Genomic DNA, 17,099 nt, shown 5'->3' on the forward strand with positions numbered 1-17,099 from the left:
TCGCTACAGAAATCCCTAGACATGCCGCTGTTAAAGCTATCGTCCGCTAGGGGGCTTTTCAGAATTTATATTCACCACTGAAAAAAATCAATTACACCGATTACACCACCATCAATCGGCTAAGAATAATACCACTAGCAGTAACCACATGCCATGCTTAACTCTATTTTTGTTCATTCACAATGAAAAAAGAAATCCGATATTGAAGATTCGGTACCAACTTAGTCATGTTCCTAAGCTCTTCATACATTTGTTAAAACTATTTACATAGTAATTACAGCCAATCTTTATCTTAATAGCCATGAGAAAATCAGAAACACAAGAAATTAAATCATATTATTAATCGATAAAGCAAATATGATTGATTTAAATGAATTCATTGGATTACATTCTCTCGGTTCAGGAACATTGAAGCTGTCGTCTTTAACTGAAAATATTAGCACATAAGTTTCGAGTTACTCTAAAAAATACTGATGAAGTTCAGTTCGGTCTGGTCGAAGCCCGACCGAATAATCGTAACATTCTAATACCTTTCAATAATCATTTAACGATAAATGCATAAATGTCACATTCCGCCGCACTCAAACGATATTTTTTAGTTGCTGAAAAAAAATTGTTTACTTCTGCGTTTGAAAAACAACATCGGAAAATCAGCAGTGGACCGAAGATTTCTGTTAAAAAACAGTGCAAATTTGTCCTCCCACGCACCAGCTTACCGGGCGAGAATCATGGACCGCGGCAGGCGGCTCTCGTCGGAAAGTGGCTCCGGGGACTCGGCCACCATTGCAAACATCAACTTCACCACCGATAAGTATCCGTTCTGTATCGTATGGACCCCGATTCCGGTGTTAACCTGGTTCTTCCCCTTTATCGGTCACATGGGCATCGCCATGTCCAACGGGGTGATACGGGACTTTGCCGGGCCGTACTTTGTTTCTGAGGATAACATGGGCTTCGGAAGGCCAACCCGATACCTGCAGCTGGATGCGCACTTTGTTGAGGGTGGCATCATTGAGTGGGACGAATCCGTATCGAAGGCTTCGGTAGTGTACGGGACCCGGATGCACAACCTCTTTCTGGACAATTGCCACTCGCACGTCGGCATGGCCCTGTCTCTGATGAAGTACAAACAGTACACCAACTGGAATATGGTCGTGCTGGCGTTTTGGATGTTCTTCGCTGGAAAGTATGTAGGCTGGAAGGGTTTCCTGAAGACCTGGACTCCTTTTGCGGTGGTACTGGTGACATGTACCTTAGTGGCGATCTACTTGAAATAGAACTTCACAATCCCCACACACATCCTGAACTGATACAACAACTAAACTAATTCTTTCCTTAAGATGACAAATGTGAAAATTGTGAGAGGCATAAGCTATCAATGCACTGTATTTATTTTTTTTATTTATGTACTAATCGATGAATGAATAAACAGTAATTCAAATGAAAATGTACTTTTAATTTTGTTTTTCTGGAAAAATTCATAACTCAATTACACACAATTTCTCATGGAAGATCTCTTTCTAGCGAAAAAAACTGATGGTAACGACTAAAAATACGTACTAGACTTAACTTAATGATTTAAAATTTCTTAAAACTTTCTTTTGATTTAATCAAAATATTACTCCACATTTGGTCTTGTTTTCAAAGTTATGTAACTGGCTTCTAAAATAATTGCAATGGCCCATGATTACAAAACGTAACACAAATTTAGGCTTTTTTTGTTATGTTAATATCGGTATTTGGCATTTAATAATTTTATGGACAATTTAGAACAACGAATAATCATATGTATTTTGAATTTGCGAGAATATAGATTTGTTCCTGTTAAAAAAGTGATAGTATCGTTTTTTTTTATTAAAAATCAATTAGGTATGTATCATTTAAATTATTTCAGAAATGGGTTCTAAAAAAATGTATGCAACGCGTGTTCTATGTACTTACATGAATTTTATGTTCAACAAGTTTATAAACATATTTTAAGTATGAATCGATTTAACAAAGGTTAACCCTCATCCGCATCAGAGTGTCAATTGGACACTATTGCAAGTTTGAATGATTGTAACTTTGTTCAGAAGCTTCAAAAAAAAAAAAAAAAAGAAAATTCGGGGACCCTAAATGAATTGAAAAGTTATTTAATATTGCATCTTAAATTTTTTTGGACGAACCCTGGAAGCCTGGACAAAAAAAACTCCCTTTTCCGACTTAGAGTGTCAATTTGACACTCCAAAAGTAAAATCTATCTAAGTCGTTTGAATTATAATTAATTTCACATAAAACTTATATCAATAGAAACCTTGTAATGTCAGAAAAATATGTAAAGAACATTATATATACCTAAAGCTACTAGTTTCCTCGTTACTAAGCATGAAAGAAAAAAAAATCCGAAAAACATGCCTCAAGCGGGCCACAGACTACACAACATTTGTACAAATGCGATGAAATTCGATGAAATTTTGTCGCTGTGAGCACGATTTGCATAGTGTATGGCACTGCTTGAATGAGCGCCCAAACGGTTGGAGTAAAATCGGTCGGGATCGAAATATTTTGTACAAAACTTTCTCCGAGCCGGGGTGGAGATGGTTTTTTTTGTTGCTGTTGCTGTTTTCGCCAGCAATCATTTGTGTTCGCGTGAAATATGTTTGTATAGTGTGTGGGCGAGCATAGATCAAACAAACGTCTTGGAATCATCGAATTTGTACAGGCCATTTGTGTAGTCTATGGCCCGCTTTAGTCACGGCACGCATTTCTCTCACTCTCTGCTTAAATCACCTCCCACCGTAGGACTCGGAGAGCAAACAAACACGTTCTGCTGGACACGTTCTGCTTGTGGTTATAGACCAGTGAATTTCAAAGTGGACCCTACCGCCCCCTAGAGGGCGTTGAGAGCTTCTAGAGAGGCGGTGAGTTTATCTTTGAAATTTGGGGGCGTTGGAAGGGCTCAAGGGGCGGTGGGGTCCTTTTTAAATTCACATTTTCAGAATTACGGAACAACTTAGAATTGAAATGACAACGATGCCCAACAATGAAACGATGAACTCTGAAAACCAAATTATAGCCAGGTTGAGGACAAATATCTATAAAATCACAGAGTTGTAAAGCAAGTTTTTGTCTCTGCAAGTCGCAATCACAGACAGATATTTTTTTTTAATTTTGAAAGATGTCGTGTATTTACGATCTGTACATTAATCTAGTTTTGTAAGTTTATTTTGGATTGAACTAAGAAGCTTAAATTTTGAATGCAATGTGTTCTAGGTCATATGAATTTGATAAATTCTATAGTTTATACAATGCCTGACAATTTTTCAAATGTAGGGGAGATGAGGGCATAATGGCCACCTTAAGGAAAATGCTTATTTAACCATAGAGAACAGCTGTAATATGTGAATTACATCATTGTTTCGTATTCAGACACTGTAAGTTTTAAACCTACCACCCTGTAGTGAATAAGGTAAAGATTACTAATAAATTACTCAATTAAATGTAGCTTTACTGATGAAGGATTTAATAATTAGAAGTGAATTTCATTCAGTGTTTTAGCGCAAACGTTTAGGTAACCATTTGAATGAGATATGGTATTTTCCAGAATATAGAATTGCTGATGCGTAAAAGAGAGAGGAATAAATTGATAGGATGGATGAGAGAGCAGCAAACATGAGTAAAACATTCTATCTGTGATTGTTGCCGAAGAAAGTCGCGTCGAAATAAACGTTCCCAAACGCGAGGAAATTTGTCACGAAAAGTGAAAAGTGACTCAGGATACGACAATGGCGTAGCAGCTTCCATAACTGCTCGGTTAAAGTGTAATTGTGAAACGGGAGTGGAATTCGCTATTCAAATTTTCCTAGGATGAAGAAAAACAAATATTTAGTGAAGCCACGCGGTACAAAAAAAGTAATGTCATGTATGAAAAACAGAGCGAGAGATCTCTGAACCTGAAAAAAACTGGATGGAAATTCTCGGTTTGAAGCCTGAGAAAAGAAGCCAGCTGAAGTAAATGAAGAAAAATAAAAAAGAGCGAGAGTACTCTGAATCAGAGCGAGAGATCTCTGAAATAAAAATAATTGAATGGAAAAAAGTTAGAGCGAGAGACTCTGCTATGTGAAATGATGCGTTGAATGGCTGAGCTATATATTTGTTTATTCTTTATCTTAAAGGTTAAAAGTCTCGGTTTGAAGCCTGAGAAAAAAAAAATGTTGCGAAAGTTATAAAACATGCTTCGGTTTATCACCTGAAGTAATTTTCAACCTAAAACGATAAAACAGTACCTTGAAATGAGAAAAAATTTTAGATCGAGTTCGGAGTAAAGAGAAAATCTGTGTTCTGTTGATTAGAATTGAGAATCCGAAATTAACAGAGCGAGAGATCTCTGAGCCATGATTAAAAAAAAAAATAATAATAATAAAATGAATTTTAATGAACGATTGTTAGGTAGAGAATGACTAGAACGATGATTTTAGCACAGAAGCATACTCCATATTAGAGCAAAAAAAAAAGGTCTAAATAACCGTTGTGTCTGGACAAAATAATTTCCTGGTATTAATATGTGACAGAGTGAGAGAAATGTGTACAATTTTTTGATTTATTGACACTAAATAGTGTATCTTTTCATTGTTTCTTGCCTCATGACCAGGGTCTTGGTTTGAAGCTAAGATTCTTAGATGTATCTCAACGTCTGAGGATCTAAGGGAGAGAAAAGAGAAAATATGATTCAGGAGAATTTAATTTTATTTCTTGCGCGCTTATCCCAATATGACCCAACGTGGCAATCTGGCGACTCATTGTGCTACAATGAGCAAGAGGGAAAATAGCTTCCCCCTCCGTCCCCGAATGGGAGTGTTATGTGTGAAAATGCAGAAAATATATGAAACAGATAGAGATAGAGATTTCACGGTTGGTTAGCGAGTAAACGAAAGTGTGAGGTGCGAGGAATTAGGTAGAAGAAATGCGAAAGAATATATTTTATTTGGATGTAACATAAAATTATAGTAAACTTACATGGTGGAGTAGTTTTTCGGTTAATGATTTATCTAGCAAGTCAATTTATTTAACGGATTTAATTTTTTTCTTAAATAAAATTGTTAAACGAAGAATAGTTTTTTAAACTTTAATCACTATTTCTGATTATATCAATTTGTAAGCTTTCTGCAAAATAAGTGAATTGTAATTTCTAGTTAATATGATTGAAGAAAATTTCTGAACATGATTAAATTGAGCATTTACAATATCGAATAAGACATAATACAAAATTAAAACCCAATGATACCGATAATCTTAGAAATATCTCTGAAAAAAAAAACAGCTTCTAATTGAGTTTTTGAGTTTAATGGAGTGCTTATATTTTTTAAGTATTCATATTTTTAACATTATTTGATTGAAATTTTGAAAGTATTTATTTTTTTAACACTACCGGATGAATTCATTATTTGAGACAAGCGAATTAGTACATTAGCTCAGAGTAGAGAAGGAGAGTAATGTAGTGAATAAGGTAAAGATTACTAATAAATTACTCAATTAAATGTAGCTTTACTGATGAAGGATTTAATAATTAGAAGTGAATTTCATTCAGTGTTTTAGCGCAAACGTTTAGGTAACCATTTGAATGAGATATGGTATTTTCCAGAATATAGAATTGCTGATGCGTAAAAGAGAGAGGAATAAATTGATAGGATGGATGAGAGAGCAGCAAACATGAGTAAAACATTCTATCTGTGATTGTTGCCGAAGAAAGTCGCGTCGAAATAAACGTTCCCAAACGCGAGGAAATTTGTCACGAAAAGTGAAAAGTGACTCAGGATACGACACACCCCACCGGCGTTACAGGGACTCTCTTTATTAGGCCTCAGGGCGGCTCGCTTACCAAAGGAAATCGCAGGGAGTCCGAACTTTGACCTCAGGAAAAACCCCAAATATGCACTTCTCGAATTTTTATTTCTAAACGGCCACAACAATTCTCAACACTTCAACAGGGTCAATTGGTTACAGTACCTTTTAGGGCCACGCCCTGGTTGTCGCTACTGAAGTACTGAAGATGGCGGAGCTGCGACGATGGTGACGCTACGGCTGACCAACTCCTCTATCGGTACGAATTCGACCGGAAACCGGGACTTTCCTTCCAGGAATCTCGGCTTTGATGACCAATGAATGGTTTGGGGAACTGGTTGGTCGATCCGAGTGTTGTTGTTCGGAATCGACCACAACCTTCAATCAATGATCACCCGGATGGTAACGGCTATTCGGGGCGATCGGGGTCAAATCCAAGCTGATTCAGTGACAAGAGCTCAGGGACAAAGGTTTGCTTCTGTCCCGCCAAATGGGTTCTTTTGGCCAAAACTTAGGGGTCCTGCATAATAATCCGGCGTTAGTGTTCCGTTTTTCAGCGGGAACAAAATGGCGGTTAGGCGTCTGATGGCTTACCTGGTGTCTGACTTTTAACACTTAGCTGGCTTTATGTGCTGGATGTGTTGTGCACTTTGTACTTCGCTGTTTTGTGGTACTATTGGAAGTGAGCCAGCACCAGGTAGTCGCCTTTTCCCGTCCTTGGTCCAGGTCGTTGCACTCCCATTATGGCGGACACGATCGCTTCGCCTTCGGGCGTCGCTACCGATCGGGTGGTTACCAAGCAGCGCGGGTTACCGTGAATGGCCCTCTGGTTGTCAGGTGTTGAAGCTTCGTGGCTGCATACTGGTGGCTTGTGGCGCTGTTGTCGGCTTTGAAGAATACATTATTTGGGGAAAACCATCACCCATCATTTTCCCTCACTGCGATATTTAAAAACTACAATTACCCGCGACAAATCACTACAACCTCGATGGAAGTGTTATCTGACGCTTACAACACTCAAATAGTCTATTACCTAATTGGATGAAACTTGAAAAAGTAGATAAAAAAGTTTAAAAATGCATTTTAAAATTTTTTGTCGAAAGCTGAAAACCAGTCACTGTAGAGGCATAATGAGAAACCCCCCGAGGCAGTATGAGGACCATTAATGAAGGCATAATGAGCGTTTTCTGCCGGGAAATCTAGCAGCGGATTCGACTCGATGAAGTCAACTGACTAATAGAGCTACAGCTTAACTTGTATCATCTGACGATTTGGCCTATTGGTTAGATGTCGGAGAGATAATCAGTAGGCTCGAGTTCGATTCCTGGTGGAGGTGATTTTTTTTTATTTATCATTCATGATCATGATTGCACTAAACGGTGAGGCGTAGATTCATCAAACAAAGCAATAACAAAATAATCTAGGTCTGTTTGTAGAATTTGAAGAATTAACACATGCGCATACATTATGTTTCTGGTGTTTTGTTTGACGGATGATGCTTTGATCACTTGAGAACCTAGCTGGTTATTATTTAATATTTCTGTAAAGATGAAAAGGATATTTCTTTTTTGGTGAAAAATTAATACTATAGGTAGTACAAAACAAGTCCTTATGAAAACTTGTTTAAGAAAATACGTACTTATGTAGAAAAAAGGATCCCGTAAAAATAATTTCTAAATTATTTTGCGTTTACCCAGTTAACTAAAATCTAAAAAAAAAAAAACCGAACTTTTGATCATAAAAACGTCCAATTGGTAATCTTTTACCAGTTTTTTCGGTAAATATTGCTGTATTTCAGCAATCACTACCGAGGTTACTTTCTTTCGCAGATTGTTCAGTTAAACGTATTTGTCACATATGCGATTTGAAAAATTACCGAACTGATTAACGTTTTTCCGTATGCTGAAAAATTCGGCGAAGAAACTACCGGTTTTGGTATTTCCCGTTTATTGTGCGTATCATGTTTCTGCGTTCCACTTCTAACTTTGTGTCATAAGTTCAGTATCTGTGTTTAATGTTTAATCTGATTTTTTATTTGGAATATGGTTCGTTAATATGCTTGCCATGCTCCATATTGGCTGAATGAAGGTTGCGAACTCTTTCGATTTGAAGGGTGTTTTTCGGTTGTGTAGGTCGGTCTCAAGCACGTTGGGCATAGTTTTTGCCTCCTTTAAAACGTTAATCGCCACGCTCAGTTCGGTAGTTGTACTAGCCGGGCGGGACCAAACAAATTCTCGGACCGAAAAATTAGGCCACGTGTGGCTTACTTTAGTTAGAGAGCGTCACACATTTTGGATGTGACGGGGCCTCCCAGGAAATACACCCATCATCCGAATATGGGTCCCATGGCAACGAACGTGTTAATACGCTGGATCAATGTCGTGTGGCTGCAGTCAACTTATTTTGTTCTGTAGGGGAGATAATGCCACCTTAAAAATGACGCTTATTTAACCATAGAAAACATCTATAATATGTGTTTCGTATTCAGACTCCAAAAAAGGCTATTATTTAATTGGTTGAAGCGGCATTATGAGAATTCCCTCTGGGGTATTAAAAGCACCATTAACACGTTCGCCACAATCCTTTTGAAAGTTGCAAGTTTGGAAGAACTCCAAGATTTGCAAAGTGTGACTAAATTGAGAGGCCTACTTGAGTAAGAGAGCGTCACCCACTTTTGTTGTGACAGGGCCTCCCAGGAAATACACCCGTCACCCGAATGTGGGTCCCGTGGCGACGAACTGATGAGTTGGCCTATTCGTAAGATATTGTAGTGATAATCAGAGGACTCGAATTCGAATCCTGGTCGAGGTTTTTCATTTACCATTCACGATTGATACATTTTGCACTAAACGGTTAGTCGTAGATCCATCAAACAAAGCAATCACAAAATAATGTATGCCTGTTTGTAGAATACAAACAATTCACACACACTCATTCATTATTTTTCTGGTGCTTTGTTTGGCGGATGATGCTACTAGCCGTATAATGCAACAATCAAAATAATCGATAATGAAAGGTAAATGAAAAAAAAAAATCGCCATGACCAGGAATCGAGCTCGAGTCTTCAGATTGCCTCTCTGACACCTTACCAATGGGCCAAAACGTCAGATGCAAACTAGTCAAACTGTAGCTCTATAATTCAGTTGACTTCATCGAGTTGAACTCGCTGTCAGATTCTACGGCAGAAAATGCTCATCGTACCCCGATCAAAAGTGCTCTGTTCACCCCGAGTCAACAAGGAAAAGTAATGCGTTTTAAAACGGATTCTAGTGAAAAATCACAAATTTAATGATAGTGAAAATTGAGAAGCATTGAGGTGTACATCAGGTTGCAGTCGCACATTATAGATCAAGATGTTTTAACGATCGTAAGGGCTTATTTTCCGATGCCCAAAAATTATGATATTTTCTTCACTTGAGAACCTTTTTTTTTTTAATTATTTCTGTAAAGATGATAAGGAGATTTGTTTATCGCTGGAAAATCAATACTATAGGAGCTACAAAACTGTTCTTCGTGAAAATTTATTTCAGAAAATAAGTATTTCCTTAGAAAAGAGAAGCGCCCAGCTCGCCCGGGTACTCTCGTTATGCTCTTATCTCCAGATTCAAATCCTGTTATTTCGACTACCCAAGCTGGGTAGGTTCGGTTCATCAGAGAGTGTCCATCTTGTTCAATATATGTATTGCGTGAGATTGAGGTAAGAATTATTCAAAGGTCTGTCACTCAGAAAGAAAAATCAGCTTTCAAACAACAAAATTGCCATGTTTAATGAGTATTTTAATTGCAATAGTATTGTATTTTACCTTTTTAATACTCTTTAAGTTTTGTTAAACGTTGTGAATAAATATTTTTGTATATGGCAACAAGGAATTAGTTACGAAAAAGGAAAAATAAAACATTACATAAAAGAAATTAAACATTTGGAAAAAAAACTACAAGAGAAGACTAAATCACTTTTTATCGCCGGTCGAACTGGAACTTTTAATCAGCTGACCACTTCCAAGTTTGGCACCAGTGTTGGAAGATTGTCGCACCCCTACCAATGGCTTGGATCCTGTTCCGGTAGTTCTTTTTATGATATTGGTTGAACCGGACGATGCTTTAACGCTGCCAGTCGCAGTGGCACCGTTTATTCCTGTTAAGGAAGTGATGGAGCTGGTCTTCCTTAGGCCTACAGCCGCTTTTAGCTGTGTTCCGGTGGGTCTAGGGGTGTCACCGCGAGAAACCGGTGCCGCAGTCTTCATTGATGCCAGCTGAGACGTTCCTATCGGCTTTTTTCTGGGGGGTCCTAGTTGAGGTTTCCCAGTAGAGGCTGTGTTGAGCATTTTCGGCGATTCCGATGGGCGACCTTTTATGGGAATAGATTGAAATTTCTATTAAATTCTTTACACTAAATAATTCATTTATTCACCTGGCAGTGACATCCTGCGCCCAAGAGCTCCCAGCGATGGATTCTTGTCAATAGAAAATATTTTCTTACGGATAACCGTTTGAGGCGTTGTGATGACTACCGATGATGCTGGCGATAGGACCAAATCCCGCGGACAGGCGTTGTTTAGTTTCACGACCAGGAGGGCAGCATCGATTTGCTGCCGTGCTTGTTGCAGGCAGTGGATAATGTTAAGATCACGTTCCCTGCTCTGCTCGATGTTCAGTTGAGCTTCAAAGTTCTTATCGTTGGGACTCGATGTGATGATGGCTTTCATTTCCTCACTGTTGGCGAAAGAGTTGTCATCCGGGATAACACTGACCTGGGGAACATCTTGGAACAGTTCCACTTTGGTAGATCGAAGATCCGTTTCACTCTTCGAAAGTTCCCTTGTTGCATTTTGAATAGCTTCACTCATATTCGGACTGTTCGATTTGGTACTATCAGTATGATCTTCCTCACATTTCATCTGACTAGCGGGAGATTTCGGCTTCATCGGACTCAAAGAGGGATCAATCTTGATGGAAACATCTCCTATACGAGACATAAACTTCCCTTCGGCCGGAGGAGTGGCAAATGGTGAGCTAACGGTCATTCCAGGACTAGTGACACAAATTTTCGGTGATGGAACTTTTAACGGCGAATGGACAACATCTTCACCGCGCTCGATCGTTTTCATACTACTCCTGTAGTAGTCAAGAAGGTTAGAAAGCATGGCTTTGGACACACGAGAACAATTTTCAGACACCTCGGGCAATAAATTGGACGACGTATTAGTGTTGCCCTTCGAAAAGGCCTTGGGGCCGGTTGCCTGTACTGTCCAGAAGGATGTTTCTTTTTCGTCTTTTTCTGGACATGAACAACCGTTCACCAGATCGTAGCTCATCCTGGCCAAAACTCCCGACCGGTTGCATTTCACATCGACCGTCAGTGTATCCATGTTGGCTCGATCCGGTTGGAAGTCCAAATACTCCAACTTGAGACCCATCGATTTAAGCAACAGGGTGAGATCGATGACATCTATTTTCAGGGGCTATTGGGTTAAACAAAACAAAAAAATTTGTATTCATGACTATCTGTTTGACCAACATATAATAGGCAGATTTTAAAGAGTTTGTCGTTTACGTAACTTTTCGATAAGCTGGGATTTTTGTAAGAAAAATAAAATAGAGAAATTGTATGGAAGAGTGGGGAATCATGGGCCACTTTTTTTCGTTGTTCCATAACTTCTTTATTATAAAAGATAAAATGAAATTGAAAAATGGTATGGTTTTCTGACTGTTTGAAAAAAAGTAATATTTTTTGGATTTTGAAAAATGGTGGGGAATCGTGGGCCACCAAATCCAAATTGACCAAATAACATGCAAAGTTTATGAGTTGACCCAAAACTGCGATTTCCTAATTCATTTAGTTATTTTAAAGCAATTTCAGATGATGAAATAAAAAAGAGAGCAGTGTATGATCGCATAGATTCCAAAACCTGGCTCGCGAACGTTTTGGCAAAATTTCATATATAGGAAGGACAAAATATTTTTCATAACTCTTCATTTGGCATAAGAAAACTTTTCAGATAGGGAAAACGTATTTTAAGTTAAGAATGTGTATAAAAACATAAAAATATAGGTAATTCAAGATGTGTGGCTCACGATTCCCCACAAGCTATGATTTGCAAATTGGTTGCGTTTGAGTGACCTATTGATGTTTTATCAAAAATTCCTTTTCCACGTGAAATATCATGACAAAACTAAGATCATAAGCGTATGACCATATTTTTGTTATGCACTTTAGGTTCCCCATCGATGAAATTAGCGGGTGTTTTTTTAATTATGTAAGTAAATTTTTCTAACTTTTTTTAAGCTTGATAAATAAAAGAAGCATATGATGCGTATTTCAGTCAACAACATATAGGAATATATGCTCACGCAAAGCGACGACGATGACAGTTGGTTTGAGATTTTTATCTCAACACACATCTGAGATATTAAAAGTGGCCCACGTTTCCCCATGGCCCACGAAACCCCACTCTCCCCTCAATCAATCAATGAACTGTCAAAATTATTTCAGTCCATCCTTTAAGAATAATTTTGAAAAGTGAATTGGAAAGCTGACATCTTTAGATTCTCAAATTACGAAACACAGAATTTTTGTCGAATTTTCCAAGGTAGCTGTGTTTTGAACTTTTTATCAATTTGCAGTTTCTCAGATTTTCTAACACCGAAAATTAACTTTACACTGGATTTTGTTACTTATGTAATTGCGCCATTAGAACCGGCATGAATTTGCTATTTTGGTGAATATAAATAATTTCATTGCGAAGGTCTATATCACGAAAACACGCTGCTAAATACGGTTATTTTTCTTGTTCGATGTTGCCTTCAGAATTAACAAGTTGAATGAAAAATACTCAAGTAGGTACTTAGTTTGTAATTTTAGTACCGTGATCCGGGGTGATATTGATGACTTTTTTTAATATTTTTCGATTATTTTTTCTGTTAAGGAGAATGTGGCATGTTTCATATTTTTAAAATCAGTACTGGACTCCAATGAACATAAAACATGGTTGCAGGAATTTTTTAGACCACTTTAAGTTTGATTAAAAAAACGATTTCGTCTGAATTTGATGCTTTGGGGTTACATTGATCAGTCTCTATTTTGACGGTTTTAACAAGTTTTCTCGATCATAAAGGATACAAAACACCTTCATAACGTTTACAAATGCTAGTTTATAAATTTTACATTGCTTTTTAACGTTTTCTTTTTCTTTTCAAAAACATTTATAATTGCAAAAAGTACTATTATGTTGCATACATTAAGGGGCAAAAATTTAAACAAATGTTAAATAGTTTGAGCTAAAAAATACAAACGAAATTTTACCTCAACACATTCCTCTAGGCGCTCCCACTATTTCCATTTTTGTTTTTTCTTCAAATTAACCGTTTGATAGGGTTTCCATCCATTTGTTCAATACGGGCTTACTCTTGGAAAATGTCCTTATTTTTTAAAAATCATGAATGTATAACTAAAAGAAAGCGCTGATGTGGTCTAGTGAATAGGCTGGCGCGAGTCTGGTAACCCAGGCGTACTGTGTTCGATTCCCGGTATCGGCAAGAAAACTTTTGGGTTCGAATCCCATAAGTTGCCGACAGGTAAGATGTGTTATATTGAATAAACAACTAAATATTTCAGAGGGGATGCATCTGGGGTTAATCTGAAGAGACTATTGCAAGCGGAGTGGATTGCCAACCATTGTAGGTCTCTGAAGGTTGGATGCCATTCTCTCGGCGAACCATCGTCCGTGGAAGCCTGAGAAGCAATTCGAAGGCCAAGCCACACAGACATAGGCTGGACCTTTCTACCGATGGGGGAACCATACATACATATATACATACATCATAAATGTATAACTAAAAGACTGTGAAAATAACACTTTAACTATACATATTCAAAGAAAAAAAGTAGTTCTTCCACATTCAACAACCCGTTTGCTTCTAAATGCTTTTTGGTTTCATCAAGAGAGGTGTTTGTTTGCAAGCCTTGGAAAAAGTAGATATTTTAAAATTTTGAAATTACATTTTTACTAAGAGAAAAAAAAATTCGAATACAAACAAAATTTATTCTATTTGATACTTAATTCATAGGCTTTCAAGCGTAGAAAACAATTTTGAAAAATTCAAACTAAAGACTGAGTTATTGATGATAATGTGCAAAAATTGGATGTTGGTCAAAGATACCCCGTTTTGCGGTAGATGTTGTTAAAATTGATTCCGATAAGAGATAACAAATAATTTGAGTATTATGCAATAAAAAAGTGTGTCACGTTAACGGTGCCACCATGTAATTTCGGGTGAAAAAAAGAAGCCAGATCCATTTTTCGAATTTATATATCATTCGTTTGTACATTACTTAAAACAATTTAGAACAATTGATTATTTACAACAAAACAGTATTGTTGAAAAATAAGCACTGCGATTCGTTATATTTTGCAAAAACAAAACTTAATTAGCTTTGGTTTTATAATTTGCTTCGCTTTCATGTATGCTAAACTTTAGTTAACATTTTTTTAAATTTAGATATTCAGCATATAAGTTTTATTTAAAACTTTTATCTTTGCCACTTAAATATCGGTTTTTTATTGAAAAGCGATCAAGTTTTAAATTCGAGCTAAGAAAACTTTTTGATTTAAATTAATTTCTATTTCATTGAATTTAAATTTCGAATTCAGAATTTTGTTCTACGAATCAGAAGTTCAAAATGAATTTTAGAACATGATCCTCGTAACAAATGTATTTAGTAACAAATTAATTTTTCAGAATCAGAAATCAAAAATTCGGCATGTGATTTTGAAGCTCAAATTCGGATTCAAAACATAGTTTCATAACACACATTTAATGTAATCTTAACTGTACAAACAGGAAACTTGTGAACTTACACCATACATCACCCCGCTCTTTTCAACATCTGTAAATTTTTTCCTAACATTTCCATCTATCTTTATCAATTTTCAATTCTGACATTCTTTTTCCAAGAATATACATTTTCACCGATATGCCGAAAATAAATTTACAATTACTAATTCAGATTCTATTAAACCAAATTTCAGCGGCAAATATAAGTAGTTATGCCATTTGAAATCTTAATTTCAAATTTTAGATTCAGATATTGGATTCCAGATTCAGATTTTAGTTTTTAGGATTTCAGATTCAGATTTCAGATTCAGGATTTAGATTTCATGTTTAAGATTTCTGATTTAAGATTTCTGATTTCAGATACAGATTTCAGTTTCAGGTTTCAGATACAGATTTCAGATTCAGATTCAGATTTCAGATTTCAGATTCCAGATACAGATTCACAATTCAGATTCAGATTTCAGATTCAGATTTAAGATTCAGATTTTAGATTCAGATTTCAGATTCAGATTTCAGATTCAGATTTCAGATTCAGATTTCAGATTCAGATTTCAGATTCAGATTTCAGACTCAGATTCAGATTTCAGATTCAGATTTCAGATTCAGATTTCAGATTCAGATTTCAGATTCAGATTTCAGATTCAGATTTCAGATTCAGATTTCAGATTCAGATTTCAGATTCAGATTTCAGATTCAGATTTCTGATTTCAGATTCAGATTCAGATTTCAGATTCAGATTTCAGATTCAGATTTTAGATTCAGATTTTAGATTCAGATTCAGATTATAGATTCAGATTCAGAATAGTACTCATAATTATTATTTCAGCTACTTTTCTACACAGTAAACGAAAATTACCGAGTTCGGTTATTTTTTTCCGAAATCCTAACATGTGTAAATCGTTAAACTGTTCGGTAATTTTTTCGGTAAAAAATAAACGAACATCGGTAAATCGATTCTTCATTTACCGATGTTTGTTTATTTTTTACCGAAAAAATTACCGAACAGTTTAACGATTTACACACGTTAGGATTTCGGTAAAAAAATTACATATATGTTTCCTTCTTATCAAACATCTTATAATATTCGTTTGTTGATTTGGCTTCTATAACCGGGTTCAAATTACTTGTCAATTTTGCGGCTCGACAAGAACACTTAATTTAAAAACCTTCTTAAATTATTTTGAACTTTGCAGAATTGAAGGAAATTATTTTCACTATCTGTTGCAAAGCTCCAGTTGACATGTTTTTTCCTACTAACTGTGAAAATTAGCATACAGTCTAACGGTTAATCGAATGACGCGTTTCTTCTTCGGCACTGTGAAAAACGTTGTGGGAGAGCCATATAAATAATCCAAAACCGTTGTTAACTCACACTTGCATCGTCCAATCCGGCCCGGGACTTCTGCACCTCCATCCACCTGGTAATCAAATCCGGGAGCTTAATACTCTCGGCCGAGCTGGACGCCATTGCTCCAATTTTGGTAGATTTGTCACTTGCACTGAAGTCTCACTAGAAATTGTTCAATTGTTTTTCGATGATCTTCAAAAACACACGATTGAGAAAACGTTATTTCATCAGTTCAGATGATGGTGCCTGCACTGAGATTAACTCGTATCCGAACTTATTACTTATTGCAACGGCTTTCTATCCACTAATCCTGTTGCACAAAGTGTGGTGTGGTATGCTAATTAAATGTGCCTCGGAGATATCGAAAATGAAAACAATACACCACATTTGCACAACAAATAAGCCAATAATGTATTAGGTAGGTTAAAGCCGATGATCGGCAACTTTGGCTTGTTTGGGGTATGGCTCATCGAGTGCAATCCCGCTAGCAAAATCCAGCAGCAGTGGTTTAGCGCTTAGGGCGATCGACTCTTAGTAAAGTACCAAACACCGGACACCGAAGCTCTCTAGAACCTGTCGACAACTGACAAATGTGATCGGAAATCTAAGGCGAAACTTTCCGTTGCATGTACTAGTTGAGTGATGAGGTGTATGCATGGTCAAGTTCGACTCACAACACAAGTAGGTAGTTATCATTTTGGACTTCTTCGGGCGGATGACTTCACGATCTTTTTTGCCCATGTACTATGGCCATTAGATCGGCTCTCAATTCGATTTTCACGATATCACCTGTTTGGCTACCATTTATTTTCATTTTCAAGTATCTTTTACTCAAATACTTATGTTTCGGAACATCTTTGTCCAAGAAATTCCTTTTTTTTTTCAACTATCCTTTCTAATGCTAGTTCCATGTGACTATTTATCTCAAAAGTTTGTTACCTTGAATGTCCAAAATTCAAGTCGGTCTAATATATCTACCCCCAAACGATTCCAACCGATGATCAATTTTATCCAGCGGGTGTCGTTGGCGTTAACTTCGTGTCACCACCGCTAGAACTTTGGCAAAATGATAATTTATCGATGTGTGGTGAGGCCG

At 36.9% G+C, this 17,099-nt stretch overlaps 2 protein-coding genes across 2 annotated transcripts; one reads left to right on the forward strand and one right to left on the reverse strand.

The window, feature by feature from the left end:
• The first annotated feature begins 565 nt into the window (after window positions 1-565).
• On the forward strand, window positions 566-1,434 carry LOC129747335 (transmembrane protein 222). Its single transcript, XM_055741491.1, has one exon. The coding sequence runs from the start codon at window positions 729-731 to the stop codon at window positions 1,275-1,277; it is 549 nt and encodes a 182-aa protein (XP_055597466.1). The 5' UTR covers window positions 566-728; the 3' UTR covers window positions 1,278-1,434.
• An 8,085-nt stretch (window positions 1,435-9,519) lies between these two features.
• On the reverse strand, window positions 9,520-16,656 carry LOC129747659 (uncharacterized). The gene is made up of 3 exons (XM_055741962.1): window positions 16,028-16,656; window positions 10,232-11,282; window positions 9,520-10,168 (listed from the first exon to the last, which is right to left on the reverse strand). The coding sequence occupies exons 1-3, from the start codon at window positions 16,121-16,123 to the stop codon at window positions 9,771-9,773; spliced, it is 1,545 nt and encodes a 514-aa protein (XP_055597937.1). The 5' UTR covers window positions 16,124-16,656; the 3' UTR covers window positions 9,520-9,770.
• Between the last annotated feature and the right edge of the window lie 443 nt (window positions 16,657-17,099).

Source organism: Uranotaenia lowii, chromosome 2 (assembly GCF_029784155.1).
Source record: "Uranotaenia lowii strain MFRU-FL chromosome 2, ASM2978415v1, whole genome shotgun sequence".
Lineage (NCBI taxonomy): Eukaryota > Metazoa > Arthropoda > Insecta > Diptera > Culicidae > Uranotaenia > Uranotaenia lowii.

What these genes read in the sequence shown, in the direction of transcription:
- LOC129747659 (XM_055741962.1), bottom strand. Translation starts at nt 16,123, where the DNA reads ATGGCGTCCAGCTCGGCCGAGAGTATTAAGCTCCCGGATTTGATTACC. An exon ending in CCGGATTGGACGATGCAAGT is followed by an intron (nt 11,283 to 16,027) that starts GTGAGTTAACAA and finishes TTAACCCAATAG; the next exon opens with CCCCTGAAAATAGATGTCAT. An exon ending in GCGCAGGATGTCACTGCCAG is followed by an intron (nt 10,169 to 10,231) that starts GTGAATAAATGA and finishes TTCCCATAAAAG; the next exon opens with GTCGCCCATCGGAATCGCCG.
- LOC129747335 (XM_055741491.1), top strand. Translation starts at nt 729, where the DNA reads ATGGACCGCGGCAGGCGGCTCTCGTCGGAAAGTGGCTCCGGGGACTCG.